At 36.0% G+C, this 19813-nt stretch overlaps 1 protein-coding gene across 3 annotated transcripts in view; it reads left to right on the forward strand.

Annotated features, from left to right (window-relative positions):
- RECK (reversion inducing cysteine rich protein with kazal motifs) overlaps positions 1-19813 on the forward strand; it is a 48192-nt gene that overhangs the window by 15489 nt on the left and 12890 nt on the right. Inside the window, exons 5-15 of one of the 3 annotated variants that reach the window (XM_061346339.1) lie at positions 910-995; positions 3562-3609; positions 4573-4614; positions 13257-13290; positions 13819-14016; positions 14419-14686; positions 14953-15132; positions 16081-16293; positions 16985-17121; positions 17407-17547; positions 18531-18719. In XM_061346339.1, the coding sequence (XP_061202323.1) occupies positions 910-995; positions 3562-3609; positions 4573-4614; positions 13257-13290; positions 13819-14016; positions 14419-14686; positions 14953-15132; positions 16081-16293; positions 16985-17121; positions 17407-17547; positions 18531-18719 (1536 nt within the window). The remainder of the gene's footprint in view (positions 1-909; positions 996-3561; positions 3610-4572; positions 4615-13256; positions 13291-13818; positions 14017-14418; positions 14687-14952; positions 15133-16080; positions 16294-16984; positions 17122-17406; positions 17548-18530; positions 18720-19813) is intronic. The other 2 variants (XM_061346340.1, XM_061346341.1) reach the window with 2 other exon arrangements.

A 19813-nucleotide genomic window follows, 5' to 3' on the forward strand; every position in this document is an offset into this window, starting at 1 on the left:
GCTTACTCTCCCATCAGTGGGAAAGGGGAAAGAATCAGAAGTGTAAAAGTGAGAAAGAAAACTCATGGGTTGAGATAAAGACAGTTGATAATTAAAAAATATTAGGGAAAAAAAAAAACAAACAAAACAAACCACCACAACAAAAAATCCACAAAAGAAAACAATTGCTCGCCACCAGTCAACCACTGCCCAGCCAGTCCATGAGCAACAGCAGCTCCCAGCAACCTTCACCCCCAGTTATATTACCGAGCATGATGTCTGATAGTCTGGGATATCTCTTGGGTCAGCTCTCCCAGCTGTGTTGCTTCCCAGCTTGTGCATCCCGAGGCTGCTCACTGGTGGGGTGATGTGAGAAGCAAGGAACAGTCTTGATTCTGCATAAGCACTGCTCAGCAGTAATAAAGACATCTGTGTATTATCAACACTTGTTTCATCACAAATCCAAAACATAGCACCATACCAGCTACTATGAAGAAATTTAACTATATCCCAACAAAAACCAGTACAGGAAAAAGTGAAACATATTCTGCATTGAAAAATTTCGTAGAAAAATATACTGTTGAAACCAAGAAGAGGATGTGTCTGTGGGAGACAGACTTGAATTTCAGATTAGGTCATATTATCAAACTTTTGATACTTCCAGTGAACATACAAAACAGTTTGCATAAAGCATGTTTGAACTCAGTGTATAGAAGTTGCTTCATAATTGCCAAGTTCAGCTCTTTTCTTGCTAAAAGTTGGCTTGGAATTACTTCATAAATTCCAATTAAAGTTAATCTGTAAATAGGCTTCTTGAATGAGAACGGGATTACCAAATTTGAAAAGTAACTGTCTCTTGGGGAGGGGAGGGAAAATGATGGCATAGTTTCTCTTTCTACTCTTACATGTATTGTCATCTTATTTTCAAAGGAGTATTGAAGAAGTCTGATGGGTGGGTTGGTCTAGGTTGCTGTGAGCTAGCTATTGCTGTGGAATGTCGGCAAGCATGTAAACAGGTAAGGCTTTCTCACTGTTTTTCTGTGGTTAATGTCAAATGATGCCATGTTGAATTAATTTCTGTATTACTGTTAATGAACTTCAGCCTTAATGTAATTTTTACATCGAAATTGAATTATCACAGGAACTCCAAAATTACAACATGTGACTATATACTGCCCAGAAGTACTACTGGTGAGAAATGCTAGCAGCCAAATTCCTAAACCCAAAACAAATAATTTATGTTTTTAAAGGGAATATTTGGTAAAAAAAAAAAAAAAAAGAAAAAAAAAAGTGGAAGTTAAGTTTACTGAAATGAAAGTCTAATTTAAAATGGGGGGGACAGGGGCATGGGGCTTGGGAGTATATATTTTCAGCTGTGCTGTAGGACTAGGCTGCTTGCTGTGACTTGATGAGCCTGAAGAAGAAATTTAAATACCTTAGAGTTAGCTGTGCCTTTTTTGTACATTCTGATGCCACATTTACTTACTCAGTAATGAAGATAAGATGAAATCTTACTGTATTTATAACTTTGACAGCACAAAAGTTCCAGTATGTGAGCCAGTGACCTGGCTGCAGTCCTGTCCTACCACTACTGCACTTGGCAAATGGAGCTAATCCACTTCCTGTCTGCAAGTAGTAGGCATGTGATCATTGCTGATGTGCTCTAGTTTCTTACTTTGCAGTAATTTGTTGAATGAATCAATAAAGATTCTGAAGCTTTCTTTGGTTTTGCTGAACTTAATTTCTTGAAACTTTTTGGTCACAATCTCTACATGAAAGTTGTTACTTTAATACCAAGTAAAAGACAGCATGTAGCTGTTTCTAAGCTTGCTGTCTTTGCAGTTTAGTGATGCAACATTGTGGTTACAGCCCCAAATACATTTTTGTGCCTCTTCACAGAGGTTTTTAATCATCAAATGGAGCAAAGTTGGTATTAGTCTCAGTACATCACTGTTGTCAAGTGACAATTGAAGCTTAACATACAAATTTAGTAATGACCTTTTTATTAAAAATGTATGAAACATTTTGTGATTTTTTTTTCTTTTCTTTTTGCCCCCATCCTCTCCCCCCCACAAAAATGGATTGTAACCTAAAAACCATCTTCAGATTCAAAGAGCATGTAATTATTTATCATCAACTTTGTAACTCAGTCCTGGAGCACAGATGTACTTAATGTTCAGTGTTGTATCTTGCATATTACCTGTGTAATCTTAATCTTGGACCAGCAGCCTACTGCACATTGTTGTCATGCAAAAAAAAATAAAGATGCTACCTTCACCCAAAAGCATATAGTTTAGAATATTTGACAGGAGATGAGTGATGACTACACAAACCAAGTAATGTGGAAAAGAGATGAGTGAGTAAGCACACTGTACTTTTGGTCTTCTGAAAAGAAGAAACATGTATCTGTTCCCAAATGGAATTCTAGCAAGTTTTCAGATTTATTCTAATATTTAAGTGTTTTCCAGACATGAAGTAAGATTTCCACTTACTGTAGTGTCCTATGAAATTCTGTTAATTTAATTTTATGATTGTTACATCACTTCTCATTATTCTTAGACTCAGCTGTATTTTTTATTGCAGACTCTGCTGTCTCAGAATCTTGGCTGTATTTTGTACATTAGCTGACTCTGGTGGATATATTTCATATGATTTTCATTTAAACTAAAATATAGGTACTTGCCAAACATTAGGGATTATGGTAAACCTTTGGGTTTTAATTTTGATTCTTGAAACTTGAGAGTTTTTTGGAGGCATTTTGAGGAAGGTGATATGATAGGTCCAAGGTCAGATTTTTATCCTGGTGTTTTTAAATCACTGGAGGTGAAGATACCTAATGTTAGTAGTCATCATAATTTTGAGCATCTGTCATATGAAAAAGGAACAAGAGGTTCTTGACAGAAGAAACTGATCTGTAGTTTGAAGGGAGAATTTCTGCAGCTCTTTTTGACAACAGGAACTGTAGGACTGTATGTGCAATAGGGAGGAGAAGCGACAGGCACGTAAGTGGTACTGAGCACGAAAAATAGGGAGATGTTTATGCTCAAGTTTTCCCATTTAGTAAATGTTTCCTGTATTTTGCTCTATGTGGTAAAACTTTCATGAAAATAAAGTTGCTTTGTGTGCTTCTGCTATCAACTAACTTGGTGCGGAAATGTGAGGTTTTGTTTTTTAATTTAGTGTAGTGTAGGTGAGGCCTTTAGTGACATTGTTTAGTGGTGAACTTGGCAGTCCTGCAGTAACAGTTGTACTTGATTGTCTTAAAGGTCTTTTTCAATGTAGTTGATTCTGTGATTAATGGTCATGGTTTCTGCTTTTTCTTCTTACAGTTTTGAATGGATTCTTTATGTTCTTGAAAAGGAAAATGTAAATAGACCATGAATCCCGATTATCACATTTAATATGTTTAGTATATACTTAATGTATAATGTATTAAATAATACACATAAATGTATACTGTATTAAATAATATTTTCATATATAATCACATAATACATCCAATATAAAGATAGAATCATCTTTATTTTGCAACATGATTATATTATTTTCCGCTACAAATACAGAAATCTATCTGTCTTTCAGGCTTCTGCAAAGAATGATGTTATAAAGGTCTGCAGGAAGGAATATGAGGTATGTGTACATGTGTCTGGATATATATTAGTAAGAATCAACTGGTGTAGGAATTCTGTAAAAAGTATCCTGAGAAGAGGGAAAGCCTCTCATCTTATTAATGTTTCTGGATATACTCATTCTCATCCAAATACGAATTACCTCTCTACAATTTTTGTAAAAGCATAATTGTTTTCTGCAAAAAGATAGTGTCTTTTTATTTAGGCTTTCATATATCTTAATTTGAATTAAACTTTAAAAATGAAGACATAAATTCCAAAAAAGTTCGCTTCATGGAAGTTGGCATATGAGCACCCTTCTGCTTCTACAGTGGAAGAGTCAGCTAAAGACATAAACTCAGGAAAGAATAACCTGTATTAAGTATTCTATCCTAATGTAAATAATATCAAATGAATAGATTCTGTAACATCAGTGAACCTATTAGTGCTTGCAGTTATTGTTGCTGTTCTGGTCTTAAGTTAACATCAGAATGTTTTCAGGAATCTGCCTTTACCTGTATTTTTTTTAACACAGTTTGTAGAAAAGTTGTTCTACTAGGACTTCTTTTATTTCAATCTGTTTCTTAATTAAAAGTCAGATTCCTCCTCCCGCTTTCATCTTATTTCCTCTCGCCCTGAATTAGGTAGTCCTGCATAAATTCTGATCAACTGTTCAGGATATTGGGCAATTCTCTGTTCTCTTGGTTTGGTCAGAAGTGTATCAGGTTTCCTGTTTTTCCAGGAAACATTAAATTCCAGTTTTCTCTTTCTTTGGTTCTATTATCTAAACAGTCTAGATAGTATTTTCCTAGACGCTTCACTGTTGAATTTACCATAGCTTGTTCCCTTAAAAAATGAATTTTCATTTTCAGTAGTTCTGTCTCCTTTCATGCTATTATATGCTCTACTATCAACATCTGTAAGCTTCTCCTCTATTATGCTGGTCTGTTTCCTTCTTTTTTCCTGGATTTCTGCACTGCTGTAGGAAGTTGGCCAATATGGGTTGAAGGAGAACTGGAGAGGAAAGGTAAGAGATTAAAGAATGACAGCAAAATGGTGATAGTCATTTATGTTAACTAATTCTTCTCTTTCTGATTTTTATCTGGAATTTTGGAAAGTGAGTCCTTCACTCTTATTCAAGAGCAATCTTACTGTACAGGACTCTTAACACTTTTTCTGTCTCTGCCAATACTAAAAGAGAAAGGGAGAAAAGTGATGGAAGAAGGAAATCAGTCTTCTGATTGATGAAGAAGGAAAGAACTTTTTAAATGAGATCTTGGAGTAGTAGATACAGATACGGTGTTAGGCATAGAAATTAAGCATCTGACATGATAGATCTTCAGTTATTACAGAATTTTGTATGACAGGTTTTCCTATGTATCAAGGCTTACAGGTATCATAAAAAATAGTACTTACAATGCTATCGAGAGACCCATTGGTTATATAAAATTCAAGGAAGTTTTGTATAAATATGAAATTCCAAAAAAGACTTCTGGAGGGAGTCTGTAGGTAGCTTCTGTGTCTGTGACCTGTACCATACCTTGTATTCAGTTGGGTTGGCTGGAGAAAAAACTGAGTAACTGGGGAGGGAGTGGTTAGTTAAAACTGAAAGAGGTGACATAAGATCAAAACCAGCCTGTGAATCACATAAATGCAATATCATACTTACTGTGTTTGCCTTCGGGTTTAAGAATTCACACCTCATTTACTAAAAATGAGGATCCAATTTGAGAATTAGTTTACAATATAGATTACAGCCCTTGTTCATCAGCTCTGTTACTGAGATCTTGAATATATAAGTACATGACATACAAGTAAAAATTAGATGAATCAAGAATATAAAAGTATAATTCCCATTTTGTAAATATTCTTAGTAGCTTACCAACTTTCATAGCTTGCTTAGTATACTTATCTAAGGATTTCCCAGAGAATTTTCACAAGCTTCATACAGTATTTGACTGTACTGTGCATAGTATTTTTCTTTAATCTCTTGAGACTGGGGAAGCAATTTCACGAGTTACCCTTCAGCTTCCCACTAGGCTAGTGAGCATGAAGAAAAAGGTAAGCCTTCAAGGGTAGGGCCTAGTGTTCAGGGCGGTGAAAAAAAAACAAACTCCAATCAGGAGGTTTCACAAAGTTTGAAGTTGCTAAGCGGAGTCTCGGGTTTGTCGGGTAGCAAAATCACTTAGCATTGATGTGCCAGGTTTTCACAAGGTTAATTGAGGGTGCTTTTTCTGCTCATCATATGTTTCTGCATTACTTTTACTATAAATTTATGAAGTTTGATGCTTCTAATTTAGAGATTTTACACATTTTTAGAAATTAATCATGTTGTAATAACCCATTCATTTTTGATCACTGCATTGAAGATTGTGTGTTGTGTTAAATAGTCTTTATCTTCAAATAGCACTGCATACAGAAACAACACAACTAGCTCAGTGGTTTTGAGTGTTACTGAAATGTACTCCACTTGCCTTCTTTTGAAATATTTTTATTCTGGTAGTGCTTTTTCCTGTCTTCTGCTTCTCAGGTACTCATTTTGTCATCCTAATTTTTTTTCTCTACTTCTATGCATCTCAACTTGTATCTTTCCCTACTTCTTTCAGCTTTCTGCTATCCTATTCATCTTCCTGTAAAAAAGAAGGTAGGTAATAGTCAAGGAAGGAAGAAAAAAGAAGTGGAGACTGTGTGGATTGTACGTAGGATTTACTTATTTTTAAGTTTGGTATAAAGTTGAGGTTCGTTTTTTGTTAAAAGACTGCATGGAATACATGCTCGGAGGGGTAACTGAGAATAGTTTATAAAGCTTAATATAAGTTGTAAATGCTTTATTACTGAAACATCACTATTCTTTCTTCTGTGCATGGAAAGGATAGTACTAAGATTTCCATTAGATTACAGCTCATCAGTTTCTACACTGTGTACCTCTTTGCACATTAAGAACTCCAGTTCTTACCTTGTGTATTGAATAAGACATTCAGACTTCTCTGGTTAATTGATATTGAGAGCTTTGCTACAGCTGAGCACTAGTAACATCTGCCATGTGGTCAAAGTATAATTGGAAATGGTGCCAGTTACTTAGCTTCCGCGCTGAAAACTGGTTTTGACACACAGCAGGAAACACTTTTGATGTCCCTGGACTGCTTACAGGTATTTTTGCTCTCACAGATTTGAGCACTGATTAGCTTAATCTGACTTTGTTTTCTTACAGTTTTTACATACCAAAACTTCAACTGCAGTGCCTGCAGCTTAAAGTGCTGTAGAAGGGATTCAGAAAAATATTCACTGTGCTTCAGTATTGGCTTTATCTTCTAGGGTCATACGCTCATGCTTTATGCTGAGGTTTTAGTGAATGCTGGCTACTAATTACCCCTTTTGAAAAATGTGGTCAGCAGCTTTTAGCTCCCGTCTAGTTGTGTGGATTACTCAGAGACAGTAGACTATAACTCAAGATTCTGTTTAGGAAAAGTTTACAAAACAGTTTTAATTAACGCCTAAGGAACATGGCTGTACGTGGCATCTAGAAATACTAGTACTTAATGAATTTAGGGTGGACTCTGACCATGTACTACACATTGTAGCTAATATTATTGGCATCTTATCCAGTGGTGTTTTTTGTCCCTATTCTCTACTATTCAGAGAAGCCTGAGGGAACTCAATGGTCTTGCCAAAATTGAAGTTGCAGTAATTTTGTTCTACCTTACTGTGCAAGTATTACCACTTCTTTTCTGGTTTATGTAACTGAGGATAGTTTTGGCCTCAATTAAACAACAATTTCAGTTGTTAATTACTGCAAGTTTTTAAAATCCTTAACAGATATCCACTCTTATTTGAAACGTCGTCTGACCCCACTAAACCTTAGTGTGTTACCTTCTGACTTTACCTTCTGCTGACAAATTTAAAGATTAAATGAAATCTAGTGTGAGGTGTCCCTGCCCATGGCAGGGAGGTTGGAACTAGATGATCTTAAGGTCCTTTCCAACCCTAAGTATTCTATGATTCTGTGAAGTCAAGGAGAGATTAACAGGACTTTCATTGCGTAGAGTGAAGCATTTTATATCCTAATGTATTTGTTAACTGTGGTAATACTTCTAAATTAAGATGGATAGGATCTGTATTCAAATATTTAATGTGGTTAGGTTGCCAAGGGTGACAGTACTAAACTTATTTTTCTGCCAAAGTTAGTAGAATACAAATACCATGATAGTTTTTAGGGAGGAAAACAATCTTTGATTTTTAGCAAAATACTCTTTATTTCTGGTGTGAAAACAGCTTCCGTTGCTTTTCATTGATGGCAGAAGTGGCAGCCATTTAGGAAAAAAATGCTTATAATTTAAAAACAAGCCTTATAATGCTGAAGACTTGCTCCTTTAGCAAAATGTTCTGCTTTATTTGTATTTATGTGCATGCATTTTGGTTTTTGAGCCGTTACCTGCAGCTGATGAGCTCCAAAAAGAGCGAAACCAGTTAGGTCCTGCAGTACTGGCTAAAATCTTTCTTCAAGAAACTTCTGGTGAGGAAAACTGGACAGTGTACTCTGCTGGATAAATTTCACCTGCCTGTTTCAATTTCCGTAACACCAAAGACCTTCGAGACAGTTTTCTTTAAGGCATACATGGTTCTGTTGCCTGTGTCTGCCTGCCACTTTCCATTCCCTCTTCTTGTAGTACCACTGTCTCTAATCAGTTTCGGCAACATTTGGTTTTTAAAAAAGAGAAGTCTGAAAGATGAGAATAATGCACAAATAAAATCAGTGTTTTATAGATTTCAATATTGCCATCTTTGTTCACTTAATATTTTATTCACAAGTTTAAAAATGGAGTATCAGATTCTGTGTAGGTACACCGTATTGCCTCTTTACTCTCATTTTTCCAGATCTTGATGACTTAGTTCTTCCTTTAAAGAGAATGCGCTTTTTGCTCTTCTGGTGTTTTTGTGTGTGTGTGTTTTGGTTTGTTTCAGTTTTTCTTAGCTATATCACTGTTTCATGTTTTGCTTTGTTTTCTTTGTCTTTCTGTTCTGCCAGTTCCCTAGCAGATTCATAAGGTAAGCTTGAGTGGGCAGAAAAGCTGCTGATTTCTTAAACATGAGTGCTACTTCAGTAGAGATGGGCATTAACCCTGTGTTCTGTAATGAAGTTATGGTTAATAATTCATATCAGACTGACTGGTTAATGCTTTTATGAGCTTTATTTATGAGCAAATGTCTAAGATTCTCTCATCTCTGTTTAGCTACACTCCCCACATACTTTCTGGGAAACTGAACAATTATCCAGACCTACAGATTTACAGAGCAAAGTCAGCACCCTGACTAGCACTGTATTCTGTGGTGGCTGCAGGTACTACCATTTCACAAAATACAGGGAGTTGCTTCAACAGCTTAGTTCAGCTGAAGTTCTTCCTGTTCCTTCCTGCAGCTGCCCTTTTTCCGCCCACAGTCCCTCCCACTGCTAGCCAGACAATATCTAAAAGATTGCTCTGTTCTGTTTCATTTCTGTCCTGTTCTTTCTGTTCTGTTCTGTCCTGTCCTGTTCTATTCAAACTTAGTACTATATGCTGATTTAAATTCCTAGGAGGAATTTTCAGCAGGGTTATTGAAAAAAATCAGGTCATGAGAAGATGCTCAGTGCCAGAGCTCATGTAAAGGCATACACAAGACTATACAACTAGGAACAGGGAGAGAAGAATTGAAAAAAGGTGGAAACAAGAAGACCACCTCCTCTTAACAGAAACACAAGACTCAGCAATCTCTGGAACTATAGTTTCAAAGTACAGAAAGTTGAAAATTTATTGTCTGGTTAGAGCATTCTGCCTGTATAAAATTGGTGTGTAAATTTGCTATAATACAAGATAATTTTGTCTCAACTTGAGCCCATCTATAGAGGGGAAATGCTGGTAGACATAATTTTCTCAATATTCTTTTCTGTTTCATGCATAGTTATAAACTGTGATCTGAGCTAACAGAGCCAGTGACACTGTTATCCCTGAACTGCTTTTTAATAACTTTTTTGTAACATTCAAGTTTTAAGTAATATAAGAATTTTTAGCTGAATTTATAGCAGCATTACATCATGATTCTAAGTATTGTTTGTACTAACAGAATGGTCAAGTACTTAAATATAACCCTGATGGACAGACTTCAGCTTTTTCAGGAGCCTCTGCTGTCTCAGTGCATGAATTAATAAAGTTAGTGTTGCCTTCTACCTGGCTGGTTTTTATGTCACCAGAGTGGCTGTGGAGAAGTCTAATTTCAGCAGCTTCTGAGGACAGTGTTTTGAATCAGAGTGGTGTTGTATATGATAATTACTATTTGATAGTTCTTTCTTTTTTTGTACATGGAAGGTCCCAAAGAAACCAGCTGGCCATGTTGAAACAGTGACTTTCTGATTAGCATTTTCTGGCATCCATAGAGAAGAATATGTGGTGCTATAAAAACTACCTAAGCCTTTAGGCACCAGTAGAAATCTCTTTATGAATGTAGGATGGTGGCTCTGTCTGCATGTTCTTTTCCTGTAAATTCTCTTGTCTCTCATCATTGTTGCATAGATGAATGAGTGACAGGATTTGCTTGGTGGGTAGTAAAGAGGGAAAATCTGAACTGAATCAGATTCAAACTTCCTGCTTGGATTAGGAATGTTGCTGCAAATTCATTCTCACTCTCGGAGAAATTATGCGGTATCTGTGCTCTTGGGAGTAAAGATCTAAAATTTGGTAGATGATACTGGAAGAATGAAAATATCTGAATTTGTGAGGTTTTGGGCATAGTTTTATGTAAGACAGACTTTCGAATTTTTGTATGAGGTGTTCTCACTAGACCTGTGCTTTTATTCATGATCAGTAACATCATACATAGCTGGTGTTCATGGGAAATTAACTTATATTTTCAATTTAGATTTGTGTTTATTCTCATAGGCTCATTTTTCAGTGCCACATCTGCTATGGGTTACCCATGGTTTAAATTCATTTCTGACTATAAATAGAAGAAAGTGATGCTGCTTACTACAGCATTGGGACTGTCCTATTTTAAAACTTGTGTTTGACTGTTAACATACTTCACAATCCAAAAGATATTATCCAAAAGATATAATTGTGAGACTGTTTAAAACAGGATTATAGCACTATGATTTACATGATGTAAAGAGTAATTGGCAAGTTGGAACTTTTGATTTAAATTACAGCATAACATAAAATCATTAATGGTGTGATATAAACTGAAACATCAAGGCTTGGGGATTTTAAAGTCTAAGTTAAAAATGTGAGTCTTCCATCTTTTGGTACAGTAAATAATTCTTTTGGTTCTTCAGATATTTATTAGAACTGCCTATGCAGGAATGCAAATTCATTTGATTGGCAGTTCACGTAGGGAGAACTGGTCTGATCTGATTCTGACGTGCTCACTCTTAAATGAATAACAGAAAAGAGGATGAAGATAGCTATGAAAATGAAAAACAGCATTTTAAAAAATCGTGGTTTTATTTGGGTATTTACAAAACTTTCATGAGGAAAAAAGTAATGAAGTAAAAAAATAATAAAGTAAAAATGGGATTGTGGAATTCTCCAGTTATCCAGTGGAATATATGAGTTGCACTTCAATAAATAAGAAATTGGGCCTCTATAATGTGTACTGATTCAAGTGACAGGATTTGAGATGTCTGATGGTGAGCAGGTAAAGGAAGGGGTAGGTTATGTACCAAAGTTGTCTAGTAGAAATGAGGCTGCCTGTTTGTTCTGCTCTGTGAAGAGAGAGATGTTCTGTATTCACCCTTCCCTGTTCAGCACAACCAAACACAACCAAGTTGCTCAAAAAGAAAGCCTCAGAATTCAGATGTTGTAGTTACTGGTATTTTTATGAGCTAGCCACTGAGAGATTTGATCTCTTTGATATTTACTTTGCTTTTCTCTGTAGTCCTACCCAGACTGTAGGGTGGAAAATAAAGATACTGCCAGAACAGATTGACTTACATGATCTCTGAGAAGAAAGCAAGTAGAGAATGTGAATTGAAAAACAAATGCCTGAGGCTAAACAATCTCTAAGACAAAAGGAAAAATAAAACCATCAAGATGATCCCTAACACATTTCTACTTTCACTTAAAAAATGTAACACTTCCATCTGTTTGCAGCAGCATGCATTTTCAGAAGAATACCACAAAGATTCTTGTGTATACCCATCTCCCTGCAATGCAGTAAATACCAGTAACTAACACAGATGAAGAATCTTGTGAACTACTGAGCTTATGTTAGGTCTGCATTTTGAGATCTCTCCTTTTTCTCATTCAGAGGTTGTAGCACATCTGATACTTTGCTGTAGTGAAGCAAGGTTTTAATCCCGCATTATGTTTGTGAATCAGTATGATGGTGTTTCTGTTTGCTTCCTAGATGCTGTGTAAAATACGTATTTGCTTAATGATGGGGATAGGGGAAATGAAGGAGATCAGAAACTTCATGAAGATGGGGATTGTGTTTTGTCACAATGTTAAAGTATTTGATCACTTGTTATAATCTGGTGTTCTGACAAGTGTGGAGGTCAGGCGTGCAGGGACTTCAGATTCTCCTCCCCACCCCCTTCCCCAGTCATATAATTTAAAAAAGCTTTAATAATTGGCAGCTGCATTTGAATTTCAACCTCATTGACTTCATCATCTTGAGTACCAGAAAGCATATATGTAGTATCTGTTGGGTTTTGGTCTGGATTTTTTTGTTTGTCTCCCCTCTGGTGACAGGCTGAGAGAGTTGGGGTGGTTCAGCTCAACACAATAAGGCTCCAGGAGACCTTATCGTGGCTTTCAGTATTTAAAGGGGACTTGTAAGAAAGATGGGGAAAGGCTTTTTAGTAGCACCTGTTGCGATAGAACAAAGAGCAATAGTTTTAAAGTAAAAAAGTGTAGGTTCAGGCTATACGAAGAATAATTTTTTTCTAATGAGTGTGACAAAACACTGGATCAGTGTTGAAACCTGGAACGGGTTGCCCAGAGAGGTGGTAGGTGTGCCATCCCTGGAGACATTCTAGGCCAAGCAGAATGTGGTCCTGGCAACCTGATCTAGATGAGGATGTCCCTGCTTATTGCAGAGGGTTGGACTAGATGACCTTTGAAGGTCCCTTCCAGCCAAACTATGTTGATTACTCTGGGGAGTAGAGTCCTTTGAAATGAAACAGCAGGTGTGTGTATTTCCCTTCTTCTGTCATTGAACGTGTTGGCTATCCCCCAACTGTACTTTTTGGCTGCAATCTGAAGGACTTGATAGCATCTTTTGGCTTTTAAGATACATTGTTGTTGAGTTAGTTTGTAGAAATTTTCTATTTGTATGTGTTCAGCTGTCAAGTGTTTGGGATTTTTTTCCCCCATATGGAATCTTTGGAATTGTTGCCATTAAAAAAGTAACATTTTGAGACAGTCTGTTATAGCATGCTGTTTATAAGTTACTCCAGGAAAGTCTTATACGCTTGGCTTGAATATTTAACTATTTTACTGCAAGTGCACAAAAAACTCAGATGGCCCCTGATCTTCTAATTTCCTACTTTCAGTGGTTTTATATAGTGTTTTTGTTTTAATCCAATCTAATTTGAACAAATAATAACAAAGGTATTAGCTCATTCTAAGAAGTAACTGGATACTTAAATATTTATCTGAAGTTTTCTGGCTTATAACACTGTTTTTGTTTTGATTTCAGAATGCTCTCTTTAGTTGTATTAACAGAAATGAAAGTAAGTATGTAATGAATAGTTTGTCTTCTTGTTTTTCTTTTATATCGTTCTATCCTTTTTTTTCTCTAAAATGTGGGAAATCATATGGATTCAGTTCCATAGAAGAACATGCATAACTTTCCTTGCTCCAAGTGATAAGGGGATTGGGCTGTTCGTACAATTTATATCCGTTTTTGTGTATCTGTATTTGGTTTTTTTCTGTCCTATTTCGATGGTTGCTTAGAAGCTCATTTTCTCCTTCTGCTTCATTTATTTAATGAGTGTTAAGTGCGTAGATGAAGTCTTGCAAGTGTTTTGTTGCCTGTTGTCTGGCTATGTAAAATGAAATCAGTGAACTTGAGTTCAAGACGACATTAGGGACTTTTTTCTCCAGCCAAACAAATGTAATTCGGCTAGTTACAGATATTTCCAGTTGTTCTGTAGACAGAGGTTACAATACCTTAATCATTGTGTGTGATACAGACATGCTTGTTTCTTCATTTCTCTGTGTAGGAACCCATAAGATTTTTCTGTTGTTTGTTTCCCCAGTGGGGTCAGTCTGTTGCAGTTACGCAGGTCATCATACAAACTGTCGGGAATATTGTCAAGCAATTTTTCGGACAGACTCTTCTCCCGGTCCCTCACAAATTAAAGCAGTTGAAAATTACTGTGCATCTATTAGCCCTCAGCTTATACATTGTGTGAACAACTATACACAGTCATACCCAATGAGAAATCCTACAGACAGTGAGTATAAAAAATCCTTCTGTACTTAAAGTTATGAAAAATACTGAAAATGTTTGAGAATTGTATATACTTTTTATATAAAATGTGTTACTATATTAGTCTGTTGTATAAATTGTATTAATGTATTTCTGTTTTGTAATTGCAATTATATGAATTTAAATAATGGTAACTTTTGGTTGTAGGTGCATTACTGATACATAATTTATTTTAATTCTACATATTGGTGCTGTTTTTTTCCAGAGTTGATTCTCTTTGCATTTAAAAGAAGCAACATTATTTGAGATTAGTTGGGGGGGAACCTCCTAATAACATTTTTTCTTTCTTAATCTGAGGGCTGTTATATCATGCATCTTGATTGTTATTATGTGCTCAATCATTAACTAGTTTTAATTTTTTTAATAGGTTTGTATTGCTGTGATAGAGCAGAAGACTATACGTGTCAGACTGCTTGTAAAAGAATTCTAATGTCAATGAAAACAGAGCTTGAAATTGTTGATGGACTTATAGAAGGCTGTAAGACAATGCCTCTCCCTCAGGATCCTCTTTGGCAATGTTTTCTTGAAAGTTCAAGATCTGTTCACCCAGGAGTCACTGTGCACCCTCCACCTTCAACAGGCCTTGATGGAGCTAAGCTCCATTGCTGTTCTAAGGCAAATTCTTCCACATGTAGGTCAGTATCTCCCTACCCTCATTTCCAGTTGTGAAAATGATTCAGAATTTGTCTTGTACCAGATCTTTGCCCGAATCTTGCTTTATAGATGAAATAGAGTCCTATTCTCTTCCAGAGTTTGTGGGCGCTAACACAGTGTTCTACACTGAGCACAGGCTGTTGCCATCAGCTAAGAAACAATGGGCTTTGCTGTATCTGAATGGCTGCTGTTCTTCTAATTTTATTTTCTTCACTTGTTTTTGTTTGTTGTTTTTTTTTTTCCCCAGAGAGCTCTGCACTAAACTTTATAGCACGAGCTGGGGCAATTCACAGAGCTGGCAAGAATTTGATCGTTTTTGTGAGTATAATGCAGTTGAAGTTTCCATGTTGACCTGTTTAGCAGATGTACGAGAACCTTGTCAGCTGGGCTGTAGAAATCTTACTTACTGCACTAATTTTAATAACAGGTAGGAGAGAGACACTGAATATTTTATAAAGGAATACCTGTGCTTTGATTTTAAAAATTAAATAAAATGTTTTTCAGGCCTGTTTTAAGATCATTTGTAGCTGTCTTTCTGCAAATTTATTTATTTTCTTTAAATACTTTGAAAAATAAATAGCTCTTCTTTAGAATAAACTTTTGGAAATGTACTTAACAACAGACATAACAAAACTTACAAGAATAAAAGCCAACCCATGAACTTGTAAAATGTCATAAAGTATTAGCAGCATATTTCTATCTTACTGTATAGACAAGTAAGCCACGATTGGTGGAATGTTGTGTATTATAAATAAGGTTAAAATGCTTGTTAAATTTACATGTAACTCTGTCAAAATTCCTTTTCTTTCATAGCTATTTCTGTGGCTTTATACTCTATAGGGTAAAATGGATGATTTAAAAGTGGTATCTGAATTAGTAATTACAAGGTTACAAATCAAATAGTTTGAGTTTAAAAAAGATTTCTGGCTTCTGTTTGAAATAGTACACAGTGACATGAGTGTTATATGAGTGGTAGAATCACAGATCACACATCTGATAGATGCAGCCTGGGCAGATATGAACGGTAAACCACCTTGCATTAGTGATTCACGAGGAGACATTTGCACAGATATTCAGTATATGTAAGATATTTGCTTTTAAAGCAACTTTCTTCAGGTAAGAAAAATTTAAGTGATACTTGATTTAAGAGGTATGGTGAGAAGTGAGTTTCAGCCTTGATTTTTAAAGAGCTTATTTTCCTTAAAGACAGAATTCAAGTTGATTTTGATCTTACTTGAATGTGGAAGGAATTCATTTCCTTTACGCCACAAAAAGCAATCTGTATAAAGGTTCCAGAATTCGTATGCTGAAAGGTAGAATGTGTGGTCTTTTCTTTTTCATATATACATGCCATATCCTAACTTCTTCTTTTAAGACCAACAGAACTTTTTAGGAGCTGCAATACTCAGTCAGACCAGGGAGCCATGAATGACATGAAGCTATGGGAAAAAGGGAGTATTAAGATGCCATTTATAAATATTCCTGTGCTTGATATTAAAAAATGCCAACCAGAAATGTGGAAGGCAATCGCCTGCTCACTGCAGATTAAACCTTGCCACAGCAAATCCAGAGGGAGTATTATCTGCAAGTAAGTACTGGGGGGTGGAGGGAGGAAAGTTTAGAGATTCTGCTAAGAATATTAATGTGAAGTAAAAAGCAGCTTTAGGACTGTGTTTGACTTACGTTAGGAAAACATGGTGAGGCAAACACAGGAGTATGAGCTTGCTTAGTTGCCATTGCTTGAATCCATCACTGTAAATGGAAGATGATTGCCAGTTAACGAGATGGATGTATATTCTTCCATTGTAAAGTTGATTTATTGTTGGTGGGATTTTGGCTCTCTTTGGTGTCTATAAAACCTTTCCTATTTTGGCGTTTGGACCCTACTGATGATTCTCAGTTGACAGAAAGGTCTGGGAAAAAAAAAAAAAGTTTGGTTTTTTTGATTCTTTTAAATAAATTTTGAAAGTAAGTGATTGGGTAGAGAAAAGCCAGTTAATAGTACGGAGATAGATTTCAACCCATATTAGACATCAGTAAATCAAGGAAATGCTTGGTCTTGAAAGATGCATACATACAATGCCATAGATAATAAAGATCACCAAGCCCGAAGTAGAAGTAGCATAAGCAATAGTTCCTGTCTCTGTGTAACAAATGTGTTCCTCCCAATGTATGTAGAATGTAGCATATACATATATATATAAACACTCTTTGTAAGGCAGAAGGAGAAAGTTGTGGATTCGAGTAGAGTTCATGAAGTTCTGTTTATTTATCTGAAGATCAGATTGTGTGGAAATACTGAAGAAATGTGGAGATCATAATAAATTCCCTGAAGGCCACTCAGCTGAAAGTATTTGTGAGCTCTTATCTCCAACAGATGACCTGGAGAACTGTATCCCATTGGATACATACTTGAGTAAGTATCAACATACCTATGAAACAAAATGAGAAACAAAGATACTTTGAATGCTTGCAATTGCTTTTAGTAATTGTTATTTCTTTTAAAATAGTAGAGAAGATTCTAATTGTCATTACATTTCTTCCTTCTTGTATTGGGCAAGGTTGTTTTGGTAGTGGTAAAAAAATATGTGACAGGATTGTTAAAAATGCTATTTTACTGAGTATTAGAAATGCCATGCTTTACTGAAGAAAAATAAACCTCATTTAAGCCCATATAGATGCTGTAATACTCTCTTTTCAGGCCCAAGTTCTTTAGGTAACATTGTAGAAGACGTTACACATCCATGTAATCCGAATCCATGTGCAGCTAATCAGTTATGTGAAGTAAATAGAAAAGGATGTCAGTCTGGAGAACTGTGTCTTCCGTACTTGTGTGTGCCAGGTAAGGGGTTTTGGATTTCTATTTACCTGAGTTTTGCTGGTAAACTTGTTACCTACCTTTTTCTTGAAAGTTTGAAAGTTAATTGCTAATAACTCAAGGAAACTGTTAATCACAATTACCAAGTGTTTTCAAAAGCTGTAGCCTACCTATTTGCCCTTTTCATTTCTCAATGGATTTCTGTTTTTATTGCCCATTGAAACATAACATCTTTATTAGAAAAAGCATTATTGCTATAGAGGTTGTATTGTCTTCACTTGCTGAAAAAGTCATTCAAAGTGATTTGAAAACAAGCTCACCCAGAGCTTTTGAAGAGACAGTTTACATCCTCCAAAGGTTGGAGGATGACTTTTATGTTTGAATTCGATCTTGCTATTGGTTGAGAGCTGTGGGAATTTGTTGCAGTTCATCACTTCTAGGGTAATTTTAGTCTACTATTTCGTTTATTTTTTTTCCTTGCAATTTTTAAAACCATTTTTCTTTTTATTTTTTTATTTAACCTGGTTTTCCTGCTTTTTCTCACTTTCTCATTTCTTCATCTTTCAGTGTTCACATAAGAGGTACAAATAGGGAAGGAAGATACAATAAAATACATGAGAGAGCAGAAATGGCTGGGGTTTGCTTGTGAGACCCTTTAATTTACATTCTGCATTGGAGAGAGTGAAATGTCTGTGGTATTTGTTATATCACATATGTTTCATACTACTACAGAACTGCGCAAAATGAAATTGCTTCAGAATTGTTGGAATTAGCAGTCTTTCTTTCAGAAGTGACATTTTTACGTGTACTTCAGAACATTGTCTCAAGCAAGTATCTTCTATTTGTGCTACATCTTGCCTCTACGAAATGTGTGAATTTGTCTAACGGGCAAGAATAAGGCTGCTTTAGGAACACCTTAGCTTTTTCACAAGTCAAAGAGCAGTAGTTATTTTTGGTAGTGGTGCTTGTCACAGTATTTACAAGTTAAAATTTCTCATTTTATTAAGGTTGCAAACTGGGAGAAGCCTCAGATTTTATAGTCCGTCAAGGTACACTTATTCAGGTTCCATCCTCAGCTGGTGATGTTGGTTGTTACAAGATTTGCACATGTGGACACAGTGGGTTGCTAGAAAACTGCATGGAAATGCGTTGTGTTGACCTCCAAAAATCATGCATTGTTGGAGGACAGAGAAAAAGTAAGTATTAGAACTTCATGAATTTTGAGGTACATGTAAAGACCTAGAAGATCTGAATGAAGAGTGTCAGAAAATAGGAAAGTTAATGTTTGCATTCCTATACGTAGTATTTGTTTAAATCTAATGGAGAGTTCCATTATTTAAATCAATACTGAACTATATCTCAACCAATATAAGTCCTGTGTGAAGAGTGTTCCTATTGCAGCATTTTTTAACCAGAAGGTCACCGACTCACCTCACATCCACTGCATTTTATGGTACTTGGTAATAGGTAGCTTCCTTTCTGGTAGAACTTGGCTGGTGGGAGCTCTAGGGACTGAGGATGGAAAAAGTTCTGGGAGGAGCCAGTAGGCACCAGGGATGAAGCAACAACAATAAACCAAATAGATCTGCTTTAAGCATGCTGTTTTGAGCTTTTAGCATAGTGTAACTAACTATAAATGGTTGCCCATTTCCTCAGTTCCAACTTCGCAAGTACTCTTAGTCTATTTTTAATAGCATTGGATGTCCAGAGACTGTGCTGAGGATTATCCTTGTGCCCCTACAATATTTCTCAAATATTCTAATCTTTAATCTCAACCCTTTTAAAAGAGATTAAAGAGAATTGCCTTATTTTGTAAGGCACAGCTACTCTTCTATTTCCTTGAAGAGCTGTGTGTTTGTTGGTAGTCTTTAATAACTGATTCGGTTATGGATCAGTCAGCTGTCACCAACATGAATGATTTTACATGAAGGGCAGTCATATGGACAGTTCACAAAACCAAACTGGAATGGCTAAACTGAATAAATGTTTCCAAAGTTTACAGTTTGAATCTTTGAGTCATGTATGCAAAAGTTACTAACTTACAAAAAGCAAAAATTGGGCAGACTGCTCCATCCTTGAAAAGCAGCTCTGGTGGTATAAGTTGCATTATTAAGAACTCATTTCCAAAAGCTAGTGGGTGAACATAGACCTCTCTGTATCTGTGTGTGTTTTGAGCTGAATCTAGATCTGGGTTTCTGTTCAGCTTTGCTACAATCTTTCTCGTTCCCTGCTTTGGACAAAGCTGCATTATAACTTGTACTGCTTGTTGAGGCTGAAATTAAGGCTTTAA

The sequence above is a fragment of the Neopsephotus bourkii genome, unplaced genomic scaffold (assembly GCF_033783945.1).
Source record: "Neopsephotus bourkii isolate Nb327-2 ecotype Australia unplaced genomic scaffold, CSIRO-AGI_Nbou_v1 NB_272, whole genome shotgun sequence".
Taxonomy (NCBI): Eukaryota; Metazoa; Chordata; class Aves; order Psittaciformes; family Psittacidae; genus Neopsephotus; species Neopsephotus bourkii.